The sequence below is a fragment of the Platichthys flesus genome, chromosome 16, assembly GCF_949316205.1.
Source record: "Platichthys flesus chromosome 16, fPlaFle2.1, whole genome shotgun sequence".
Lineage (NCBI taxonomy): Eukaryota > Metazoa > Chordata > Actinopteri > Pleuronectiformes > Pleuronectidae > Platichthys > Platichthys flesus.
Window position 1 is genome coordinate 18,349,634 of NC_084960.1, and position 12,719 is coordinate 18,362,352.

Here is a 12,719-nt window from a genome sequence, read left to right on the forward strand (position 1 = left end):
TGGGCCAACTCCTTGGTGTCTCTGTCTCACACACGCGCGCGCACACACACACACAAACACACACACAAACATACAAAGTGAGCATTTACTGGTGAGTAACAAGTAGATTGTTAATATTTTATGGTCTGTTTCTTTTTGTTCTGCAATTTTGTTGGTATGTAGCATCAATTTGAAAATGAAATATATTCTGATCATGTTGATGATCCATGCTCACAAAAACCACAAACTCTTCCCAGTTGAAATGTGCCAATCCTTATAGGAAGTTGGTCTGGGTATATGTATTTGAAAACCATGCATTTGTTTTAGAAACTTGAAATAAAAAATGAAACGTATCAGATTGAGTTTCAGGTGCATGTTTGCAACTTAGTAATTGTTGGATGAAGAGAAGTATTTCAGATTTTTAAGTTGGTACTTTCCGCATATGTAGGTTTTACCTTCAATGATGATGTTACTTTTAAATCTAGAATAAGATCCTGTTAGACTCTGCTGGCATAGAGCTGTGGCTGCATTGTTTTCCTCTTAGTAAATTATAGTTAAGAGATTTCTTGTCTCAAAATGCTTCTGCTCTCTTCAGGATCTTGAAAGCAAATGAAGTTTGTTTGTAAGTGACTCGATCAAATAGGTGCAACATTATAATTCTGAGCATTGTAGGACTTATTATCTCTTGATAGTTGTAGCTGTTCAATTCAATTCCATCTCTCTTAATGAATCCCCCCTCACTCAGATTTACGGACTTTTAATTTTTAGCTTATTTGTCATATAACTATCTAATATATTTACGTGATTTTTATCATCGTTTTGAGCATTGAGTTAAACGTTATTGTTTATTAAAATTATTTCAAATTAAACTGAAAAGATTCCAGCACATTTAGAGAAAAACATTTTTATTTTCAATTCTTCAAAAAAAAACATCGGTTGATTTTTATAATTGAAAATCGTCCACTTCAAATGGTAATTACTTCCAGGACAATATCATAATTAATTCGGTATTAGGAACTCTCATAAACATTTGTTTCTCACCGGAGGGATTTTCGCGCTGGACTATAAACAAAGAAAATGTCGGTGTGTAGTTCGTAGCTGTGCTGTTCTCGACGCTGCAGACGGAAGGTGAAAGCTCGTGTCGGTGATATCGAAGGTAAATCAAATGTGTTTAAACTCGTATATCATCCCAGATTCACCCGAAGGCGTAAGATGCAGTGTGAATTCACTTTGACTTTAGACGGATTTAAACGATAGAATCTGGGGAAGTTCTCTCACATTTGCTGTTCGCTTGCTAATCTTCATCTAACCTACTTTCCTGATGCCATTTGACGGCGCGTTCACTGAAATCGATGGTGCTCCTGCCCCGGGGCTTTTCACGTTCAACAACACGCGTCTACTCGATATGTGAAGGTCAAAGGAGTCCAGCTGTCTAACCCAGTTACAACCTCTCGTTCATCAAACTCCCATTAAAAACGGGAAATTTAGTATTTGTCTCCCTGTCGTGCTTATCTTTTAACAGAGATTAAGATGATAAGTATTGTTCATGATAAGGAAGGATCCACTAATCAATTCGGCATACACAATGTTTACTTTAGGAAGTCATTTTTACATGGTTTTCCATTTTTGTGCCATATCTGGAAGCTTGTTACACAAACTTCCTTTAAAAAGGGCAAATGTGCCATTTATCCTGCCGTCGTGATTAACCTGTAAACAGAGCGTTGAATGTTCTTCATGAAAAGGAAGAAACCACTCATCAATTCCGATATGGTCACTTTCATGCTTATTTGGTCACATGTGAAATCTATGGAACAAAAATTGTAATGTGTTTCCGATCCTTATTAAGAGAGTAGCCTTGTTGACTATCTCCATCATCCATATTCCCATTCCCATACAACCCTAATAAACTTGGGTGGTATGGTACCTACAGGATGTCCTAGTGGTAATTGGACCTGTGATTTGATAGACTGGCCACTGCTTCTTAGAGGTGTATTACCACCTCATCATTCACAGAAAGTTTGTGACATTGAGAACAGCATTAAAGGAGATAAGCCCAGAGTTCTCTCACAACGTTCAAACTTAGTTTGCCATATTATCTCTGAGTTCTAGTTAAAAGGTCTTAAATAGTCTTGAAAATAACTTGTTTATTGCTCTAGATTCCCTGGTACCAATGTTGGGTCGATTTTTCTCTCATGTCCCTCAGATCATTCGGGCCGCTGGAGGCTGAACTCTGAGCAGCAGTGACACCATGGTGCTGAAGATTTTCTTCCCACAGTGCTGTAACCGGGCCGACAGCGGGCTGCTGGTGGGCCGCTGGATCGCCAATAATGACTCGGCCGTGGTGCTGGCGGTCATCCACTACCCGTTCATTTCTGGACAGGTCAAACAGTACATCCAGAAGGTCAGTGCAGCGCCACACAGGCCTCTTCGTCATCTCAGTTCTGGAGGAGATGAATCAGGCTGATCTCTTCTTCTAGTAAATTCACTTTAAACATAGAAAAAGGCACCTATGTGAGATCAGTAAAAAAAGGAAACATAAAGAAATGTAAAAATTAGGGCTGTGAAATTAATAAAAAATTTTAATCAAATTAATCTCTGGTTTCTATGGATTAATCATGATTAATCACATTACCGATTCCTCTGTATATTTTTGTGAAAACAAACAGTTTATGACAAGACGGATATATATATTTAACATGTTTTCTTTTAATAATCATAACTAAACAAAACAATTGTGCTGCAACTCAGCAGTTCTTTAGCAGTTCTCGTTGCTATTCCATATGGAACATTAATAAAATCTGCATCCTAAACAGAATTCTGGCTTCTTAGCAGAAATTATTTGAGCATCACCTTTATCCATTCTTTTTATAGGATGGTTGAATTTTGTTATAGTTTTTGTCAAACAACCAATAACCACACCATGACACAATCTAATGCCTCTAAAGGCCCTCTTAGCTAGTCGTGTATTAGCCAGTTGGTGAGGCAAACTAATTTATTCACATTCTATGACAGTAAAGCTGACCGCTTCTTTTGCACAATGTGTCCTGCTAGTGAGTCTGGTTTGGTGATTCCACTTGAACGCCCCTCCCCGACCAACACATGCTTCTCGTTGCGGTGGTACTTTAGGCAGGTATTACTACTGTGAAACGATTACGTCTTCCCACAGAGTGTACATATCACCTTGGTTTTATTGAATGTTCGATCTTCCCATCCAGAATGTTCTCAGGTTCATCAGAATTATCCATGTTGTTGGTTTGTTTGAATGGCAGCTGCCGTCTGACTGCATGAGAGCGGCGACTAGTGCAGAGTGGGCGGAATTGTGGGTATATTGGAAGGTCCTTGTGCGCATGCGTTAAATGCGTTAAAAAAAAAATAACGAATTAATCCTGTAATTTAATCATAATGCGTTAACGCGTTATTTTTCACAGCTCTAGTAAAAATAGAAGAAAAAGGAAGGGAGAAGCTGAAATGTGTGTCAATTAGGTCACTTGGTTTTTTTCTGGTTCACTTTTAAGTATTAATAGTATTGTTTTAGTCAAGGAGTAAAACATTTTCTTTTCTGAAAAATAACAAGTGCAGCCTAGGTTTTACATATTGGTTGCATGTGTTTTCTCTTTTTATTTATTGATATTTATCAGTAATATTTGAATAACGACAATTAAAAAAAGTTGTATCAGTATTGAAAAAGTTTCTTTCTCCCAGATGCAGGCTCAGAGTGGTGTGGAGCTGTCGGTGTTGGGTTCTTGGAGTTTACCCAAAGAGGGTCAGGAGGGCATGGAGAGCTTCCTCGTAGACCTCAGCACCATCTTCCCTCATGAGCGCTGGCTCCAGATTAGTCGCCAGGTGGGCAAGACGGGCTTCATCTGTAACGTCCTCCTTCGGGATCAGAGTAAGACATCACACTGCTATCCACTGGGTTCCTGCACTGGTATTTCATGATTTTGCGTTCAAAATACAAATATCAGTCGTTAAAAATGTATTTATCTTTGTCATGGCCAGATGGAATTGCATCTCAGCAGAAGGTAAAGAAGAAGAGGGATGAAGAGGATGAGAAGACTGATGGTAGGGAGGAGGAAGGGGAAGAGGAGAAGGTGATCTTCGTCCACTACGAGCAGAGGAAGGTGATGCTGTCGGAGCTTCACCCCGTCCAGAATGGAGTTCCTGACCCCAAAACTGATCCTCCATCTGAGCTTAGACAGGTACGAGACGAGAGTGACACAGGCAGAAAATAAATTATAATATAAAATAAGTTAAGTGATGCAGCATGAAATGTCTAATTTCAAAAACCAAGATGGCGCTGCCGAACTAGAGACTTCAAAATGACAATTCACAAAACACTGAATTTGTTTTCCTGATCCCAGGAAACTCTAGATAGCATGTCGAAGTGTCCTTGAGCAAGACACTGAACCACTAACTGATGTCTGGTGGTGTTTTGATTTGTCTCGTCAGAATGGTTTATCCTCTGCTTCATTCTTCCCTTGTTATCTGCATTAATAGTAATTACCTCTTCCAAAGACATTATGTTTTCATGGGTGTTTGTTTCTTCAGTTAGCAGGATTATGCAAAAGCTACTCAACAGAGTTCCATGATGTTTTACATTGAATTTTGGAGTGGATTCATGTAAACAGAGAGATCCAGGATTTCACATACCTTAACGGTCATTAGCCAGTTAGAAGCCTGTGAATTTTTTTTTATTGACTTGTGTCCAAGGTCCAGAGCACTTTGAAGTAAAAAGATTTAATTGTGTTGTTGACTTGTTATCAGAGTGTGTGAGTGTGTGCGAATGCAGCTCATGTAACCGGTTTATTGAAGCTTCCTGTCTCCTCTTCTCCAGATGTTCCACACGGTGGCTCACAGTCAGCCTCTGTTCTTCATAGATAGATACGACGACGGGCCGCTCAAGACGACTCACTGGCAGTCTGAAGGTCGAGAGGGCAGCATTATTGTGGAGCTGCTCAAACAAGCTTCTGTCCCGCTCTGCATGCTCATCACGTGGCTGTTGTCCATGTGGACGTGGATCTGCATCATCCGGTGAGAGGAGGGAACGTAGAGCCAAAGCAGATATATAGCAAACAATCAATTACATGACTATTCTAGTAAGGGATCATATCATTGATAATCTCCACCATATAGTTGTGTTTTAGTATTTGATTAGAGGAAGAAGTAGAAAATGACTTCAATACATCACGGAGCCCGACAGAATTAATCGCCAGGTGTGGCTGCAGATGGCGCTGGTTCTCAGTAAAATTACATGGTGGCTGAAATATTAATGTACCATCGACGAGTTTTACAATAGATCAGTAACCATTGCATCTAATAGTTGTGTAAGACATAGACGAAATGAATCATATCTGACCTGTGTCTTTATTATTTACTATGTGTTTTTTTTATTTCATCTCCAGCATCTTCAGCTGGTACCCACTCCGCTTCCTGGGCAGTAAACTGTCCACATGTGTCCAACTCAACTATAGAACCGAACACATGAGGACTATCAGCTCAACCAAACCAGCTGCAGGACACTCACCCTTCATGAGGTGAGTTTCTGGTAAAAGCTGAATTACTCCCCTTGAGCTGCTCCATCTCTAATATCCTCATCACACCTCTTTGTTTAGACTGTTTTAGATATCATACTGTCACCTTATCTTGTTTATATATTTTGACCTGATGAATTTCCCAACAATTTGAGGGGTTTATCATCAGGTAGTTCTGTTGTGATGCTGGAGTTCTATTTAAAGGTTCAGTGTGTAGAACTTAGGGACATCTAGTAAACTAAATTTAGTAAGAATCAGCCTCAGAAGACCATGAAATATCCATACAAAATTCCTTGGGCAGTTGAGGGGGACAAACTATGGGACACTACTTGAGATGTTGCAGAGGGGAAAGTGTCTTCTCTCCTGTTTGAACTTTCCCATCCTCTGTCTGTAGAAAAGCCAACATCGTGGTGTCAATCTTGGTGGACGTGGCTCTCGGCCTGCTGCTCATCTCTTGGCTCTACAGAGACAACCACATCACCATGTTAGCAAACATGCTGGTGCCCGCGGCAGATGTAAGTATGTGTTACCTGGTTCAGACTACAAAATGCGTCATAAGAGTCATAAATTCTAGCCATGATTTGGTCGAGTTATGTGGAGGGCTACACAGTCATTTGGAAACTGTTATTTTTTTAAGTTTAAAAACTGATTTACCTGATTAAATGTATCAACATTCGACCATTATATTGTGTTTGTTCTGCAGCATGTGGCCAAAGAGCTGGATGAGCTGCTGCAGTGGCTGATGGGAGCTCCTGCTGGGCTGAAGATGAATCGGGCCCTGGATCAGGTTCTGGGACGCTTCTTCCTCTACCACATTCACCTGTGGATCAGTGAGTGACACTTAAAACACACTCGGAGCATTAAATTGTGCTGGACTTAGCATTCTGCGAGCAGAATCCAGGGGGTTCAGACATCATCACGCTGGTCAGACTCACATTAATGTATCACCTGTCTGTCCAGGCTACATCCACCTGATGTCTCCGTTCGTTGAGGGGATCCTCTGGTACGGGGGCCTGTCCGCCTGCCTGGGCCTGACCTTTGCCCTCTCGCTGCTCTCAGATATGGTGGCCCTCCTCACCTTGCATATCTACTGCTTCTATGTCTACGGAGCCAGGTGAGACCACAGCGCTGAGTGAATTCGTTTTCATTGTGTTTTTTGTTTAAGAAGTATTGTCAATGTGGCTTTAGTTTTATTTTCCAAATTGCAAATGCTACTTTTTGTAAGTGTTAACGAAATGTGTGTTAAGAAAAACTTTATATTGGTAATAATCAGTTGTGTGCTGATATATACATAAAGCCTTTAGTGAAGATTTAAGAGGTTTAGTTACATTGAGTGATTTGCAGGCCTCTGTTGCACACAGATCACAGATAATGGCCTCAATTACATTTCCTTCTCATTAAAGTTTTAATTATCTGTCTGTCTCTCCTTCCACCTGTCCTGTTCTTGTGAACATGGTATTGAAGTTGGCCCACTTTTACCCTCTATTTTGCTTCCCCTTCATTTTTTTAACAATCCACATACTGTTAACAATGCTGGATAAAACTGTGCGGTGCTCGTTTTTTATGAGATGTTACGTTCCTAATTAGCCTGCAGGGGGCAGCCTTTCGTAACGTTTGCCTCTGTGGCTGTTGAGTGGACTCGAGGGTGCACTCACCTGGTTCTGTTCTAACCAGGAGGAGTAATGGCTGATGTGTGGAATGATGTGTATGAACACTGGTAATTATGCTGCATGTTGGAGGAGAGAGGACTGACTTTGATTTGCTCTAAATATAGCTTGTCTACCTTGTCTGCAGTGAATAATAAAATGCTACATATTTATGCACCAGCAGCTCCTCCTGTATGTTTGTGTGTGTGCGCATGTGTGTGTGTGCGCATGCGTGTGTTGGCGCGCGCATGTGCATGCGTGCATCTTACTTTCAGTCAAAGAACCTTCGTCAGAGTGACTCATTAAATCTTTATTCCTGCACCTAAAATAATCTCCTGCTCTGATCACAGTTCATGTCTACTCTTATTTTATAATGGAATAAAATGTAACTGTGCGTGTGGTTTAGATTGTACTGTCTCAAGATCTACGGCCTCTCGTCTCTCTGGAGGCTCTTCAGAGGGAAGAAATGGAACGTCCTGCGTCAGAGAGTGGATTCCTGCTCCTATGACCTGGACCAGGTAACCCATACACATTAGTACTATAAAGTCATAATGTACTCAGACATGTTGATGTTTATTGAGAGTGCTTTGTGGTTTGTGATGCTCCAGCTCTTCATTGGAACACTGCTCTTCACCATCCTGCTCTTCCTGCTTCCCACAACAGCGCTCTACTACCTAGTCTTCACTCTGGTAAGTGGAGAGATCTTTATATGTCAGTTCCAGCAGTGACCACTTTGATGATGATGAACGAAACTCCCGCAGAACAATCTGCATTTCCTCTAGCTTGTTCTCAGGTCTCTGATTTTTAATGGTCTGCTGTTCATTGTCTGAAGCTTAATATGGCGCCCATGTTGGCATCCCGGTAAACCTGAACAAATCTAGTCCAGGCAGTGTATGAGTGGCAACTAAACACCAGCAAGTGGTGAAGACTTCTTCTGTTGTCATCAACATAACTTTTTTTAATTTAATGTCAGCCATAGCAAAACAGACATAAACTCCATGTCCACAAAGTGAAGCCAGTGTTGAAGAAGCCTGAAACCTGAATTCCATGTGATAGACATCTCATACCGCGCAATGGTTGCAGCTCTCATGTGTAGGTGGGTGTGCAGTTACAGGCTCCCCGCCCAGCTCCTCCACATATGGTTACTTCGGTTTTCAAAAAACTAAGATGGCACTGGAAAAAATGTCAAACTAGAGGCTTGCCCAATGGGTGACATCAGGTTGGGTTGACACACTAGTCTAGGTTATTAAATGCATATGTGCTTATTACTCTTCATTTAAAGCTGTGCACTAGCCCAACAAAGTTTGTGTTTTATCTTTCACCCCTTTTGATTACAGCCATAAGGCTGCTCTCCTTATAAAAGATAACTTAACATTCATAATTTTTAAAAAGGGTTTCAAGACACTGAAACATGTTCGAATTTGTCGAACCCTATTGTCTGATACTCATAATAACAAAATTAACGAGTTGCAGCTCCAGATCGTGGTCGGCTCATGTGCCATGCGCCAAACTGTGAAGGAGTGGAATCCATTGCCAGCCGTCACAAACACAGACGGTAGCAGGCGGGTTTGAAGCACAACTTTTGGTGACTGTTTTCTCAGGCTGCAAAAACATACGGGTCAGTTAGAGCTGTGCAGGGTCTGTTTCCTGCCGCAGAGCCAGAAAACAGCAGCAGGGGAACAAACGCACATTTTTCCTTTTCCTCACTTAATTCTGTGGATATTTCCATACTCATTGTTCACGTTCACACTGCGTTGATCATTAATTCAAACTGACAACAGCTTTCTACCTTTTACAAACTTTATAAACTGTTAGATAGATCTAGGGACCTGTGCTACGAAGCAAGCTCAACATACCCTGGATATCTTTCGGTTATCTGACTGAACTCCTAACTAACACAGTCAGGCTAAGCTGTCGCGCAAAGCTGGTTATCAATTCGATAAGTCAACCCAGGTTCCCCATCTAGATATGAGCATGTGCACATAAAATGGGTGGTGTTTATTACTTATGACCAATCACAGACATGGACAAGTTTGACTGGCAGCAGCAGATTGTCCGAATAGTTCACAAAATAGGAGCAAACTGTTATATTAGGAAAATATGAAAAGTACAAACACCTTTTCCAGACTTAAAGAAACACAATTACAGCCGTAAATGCAAGAAGAACAGCTGGCACAAAAACTCAGATTGTGTGAATCCTCTTATAGTTTATATGTCCTATCATTCAGGCAAGAATATATAACTTAGGGTTTCTATTAAATTAACCTCTTATTATATTATATATGTATTAATGTGTATGGCAGTTTTAGCCTTATTCTTTCAGGTACAGCCCTGGTGAGTTCAAGCATCGTTTGAGCAAATCTGAAACAAACACCAGCTTCACCCACAGTGTACAATTAACTCTCACAATCAAATAAAACACAGATCACAGCAGACAGTCTGTGGTACTGTGAGTGCATTGCTCAGGATTGTTATGTACGGCTCCAGCAGAAGCTTTTATAGGTGTTGATCTCTTATTTCAAATTTAACCTGATCCGCTACAGGTTAGCCGTTCTGTTACCAAAGTGATTTATCAATAGGTGATTATTTCCAGAAGGAATGTTTTCGTTTTTGACCCCTGTTGTTTTGCAGTTGCGGTTGCTGGTGGTGCTTCTCCAGGGTGTCCTCCACCTCAGTGTGGATTTCCTCAACTCCTTCCCGCTGTTCGCTATGGCCCTCCGCATCTGTCGGTCCTACAGACTGGCAGGTATATCCCCCAGATCTTCTGTCCGCTCTGTTTGTGTTTACAGTTTTGATTTATTCATATAAATAGCATGTGGACAACATGATGTAGGGTTGATAATAACTGTGTAGATAATTCTTAAAGTAAATGTGGTGCGTTGATTGAAATTATACTTATTCTGTGATCTGCGTCATGTACGTTACAGAAGGTGTAAAGTTCCGGGTCCTGTGTGAAGAACCTGGTACGGCCCTTCACCTAATGATGGAGGTAGGAGGTCACTTATCATGTCTGTTTAAAGCTCGATGTAGTTTGGCTTCTGAGAACAGGGGAGTTGCAGCATATGGGAAATCGACAAAACTTAAAAAATCAAAGAACACAAGATCTCAAAGATGGTTTCTGTCATTTTAGGTAGTTCTTATAACACTGGTATATGTTCAAGCGTTTATGTGTCAATAAGTTGGGTCTTAAGTTATTTGATAATATAAAAACGGGCTGAGACATCATAATTGACAGCTTAGACTGACTCGCGATTGGTCATGCGTTTGTATCAATGGGACCCTGATGCCACGGCTCAACGCCATGATCGCTTCTGTACAGATTTTGGCTCCTTTTTCTACAACAGGAGGAAGTGATGCTTCGTGCATCTTTATTTACAGTCTATGATTTTGATATCAGACCCTTAGCAGCAGAAAAATATATTTAAGCAAAGAATTCAAGTACTTTTCTACCATAGGATGCAAATGATGTACTGATTTCCTTTTTGTAACCTTTTTAATGATCAGGCTGTTGTGTGTTTCTTCCTCAGATTAACCCTCTGAAGTGCAGCACAGTGGTTCAGACCTACCGCACTCCCACTTACAGCTGTTACCCAAAAGACTCATGGGCAGCGCTGGTCAAGAAACTCTTTGTCGGGGAGCTGATTTACCCCTGGAGACACAAAACCACCAAGACTGACTAAGAGACACTCACCAGATGCGTGCGCGTGCGTGCCTGCGTGCGTGCGTGCGTGCGTGCGTGCGTGCGTGCGTGCGTGCGTGCGTGCGTGTGTGTGTGTGTGGTAGAGGTGAGGGAAGGACGGAAAGGGAAGAGACTGAATAAATAGTGAGATGGAAACAGACAGATGGAGGCAGAGGTGAAACTAGAACAAAGACCTGTCGGTTACATGGAAGGACGTCAGTGAGAAAGATTTAACTGCCAAGTATTCAAACGTTTAATTCTCTGAAATCGTGTTTTAGAGCATAAGGATGTCAAACACAAGATTTAAACCGGAAGTAATTGTATCCTTCCGTAATTATAAAATTATTTCCAGTGTACATGGTAAACAAATCCTTTTTTTAATGATTTTTAATTGTAGTAAAAACATTCCCTTTAAATGACTAAATATATTTATTAGAAATCAGTCTCAATGAGTAAACAGGCAACTGAAAGCTGACTGTAAATGGTACTTTTCCAAGGACACCTTGATTTCTTCAGCTCACGACTAAAATACAGAACAACAGCAGAAAAAAACAGTTTTTTAATATGTTGGAATATGAAGAAAAAATATAATAACAACTTTATTTAAAAATCTGCAGATAAAATACAAAGGTGTCTTACCACTCTTAAATGATTTGAAAAGAGTTTAGATGTTTTTCACTTTGATTTGTTAAATTCTTTGTATGACAAGCAAATATACAGCATTTAGTTCACGCTATAGACATCTGAGCTCTTAAATATTAAGGGAGACCTATGATGATTTTCAGTATTTTCTTGTATCGCCCAGTGCTTAGTGTGTAATATAGATTTTTTTTTTCCTCAATGTAAATGTTTGGCAGAGTTAAACAGCCCAAAGTCTAAAGAGGGATCCCCTCCACCACAGAAAACACTGAACCTCCTGAAAGACCTCACCAGCAGTCCAGACCACACTACAGCATCATTGTGATTTCTGGCATGCCCCCTTACACAGCCAGGTCAGAAGATGACATTGCCTTTCGCACTGGAAGTGGTTGACCAATCACAACATAGTGGGCCATGGGCATTGAGATCAAGTGGCAGAAGTGAACAGCCTGGGTCAACTTACACACCAGAATCCTACTTCAGGGATTTGTGTATTAACTGCACTGAGTGTGTAGATATATTTAACTGTTTAACTGGACTAACTGATTTTTAATATTATTTTAAATACATTTTTTTATTCTTAAGAGTTGTGTTCAAAAAGCATTATTTATGTTTTAGGTTTATTTGTTGCCTTATCTCTCAATTTTACTTTGAGAAATGAATGTGGCTCTTGAGAGTCAGTTAGAGATAGAAATGAACTTTATGGGTTATGATATAAGGCAAATTAACTGATTCAACTTTTGACTGTTTTTAATTTATTTGTGACTATTCCTTAATCTTAATTAAATTAATTGTGTTCTTATTATTAAATCCTCCAATGATATAAATCCAATGTATTAAATGTTATATTGTCATTTAATAAAATCATTTAATATTACATTTTCTGTTGTCTGTTCTTTTTCATATGTGGCTTTTCTACTGATAACCAATTAATTTAAGTTCAGCTACTTAAAACACACACAGAGGAAGAGTTGCACCCCGAGTCCAGCACCCGGAAGCTATACAATGAGTGAACGGAGGGAGGCTGAGGACTAGTAAGAGTCAGAGCACATATAGGATGAGGGAGATGACCCAGAGTGAAGAGTTGCTCAGTGAATTCCTCAGACAGCAGAAACCCAATGATGGCTGTGACCCCCCCTAGGGGGAGTGGCTCAAGCAAATCACAGGTACAACATCTGAATCCATTGTCCTTTGTACAGCTAAAATGCAGAAGTCTCAGACGCCCAGGCCTCTGGCAGAGGACCC

At 40.5% G+C, this 12,719-nt stretch overlaps 1 protein-coding gene across 1 annotated transcript; it reads left to right on the forward strand.

Moving 5' to 3' along the window:
* Positions 1-1,023: 1,023 nt before the first annotated feature.
* Positions 1,024-12,351, forward strand: pigq (phosphatidylinositol glycan anchor biosynthesis, class Q). Its single transcript, XM_062408617.1, has 14 exons — positions 1,024-1,135; positions 2,183-2,380; positions 3,682-3,868; positions 3,979-4,178; positions 4,814-5,010; positions 5,382-5,513; positions 5,905-6,025; positions 6,214-6,340; positions 6,471-6,624; positions 7,563-7,674; positions 7,765-7,845; positions 9,788-9,902; positions 10,084-10,145; positions 10,684-12,351. The coding sequence occupies exons 2-14, from the start codon at positions 2,228-2,230 to the stop codon at positions 10,834-10,836; spliced, it is 1,794 nt and encodes a 597-aa protein (XP_062264601.1). The 5' UTR covers positions 1,024-1,135; positions 2,183-2,227; the 3' UTR covers positions 10,837-12,351.
* The last annotated feature ends 368 nt before the right edge of the window (positions 12,352-12,719 follow it).

What these genes read in the sequence shown, in the direction of transcription:
- pigq (XM_062408617.1), top strand. Translation starts at nt 2,228, where the DNA reads ATGGTGCTGAAGATTTTCTTCCCACAGTGCTGTAACCGGGCCGACAGC. An exon ending in CCACATTCACCTGTGGATCA is followed by an intron (nt 6,341 to 6,470) that starts GTGAGTGACACT and finishes CTGTCTGTCCAG; the next exon opens with GCTACATCCACCTGATGTCT. An exon ending in TCGGTCCTACAGACTGGCAG is followed by an intron (nt 9,903 to 10,083) that starts GTATATCCCCCA and finishes TGTACGTTACAG; the next exon opens with AAGGTGTAAAGTTCCGGGTC.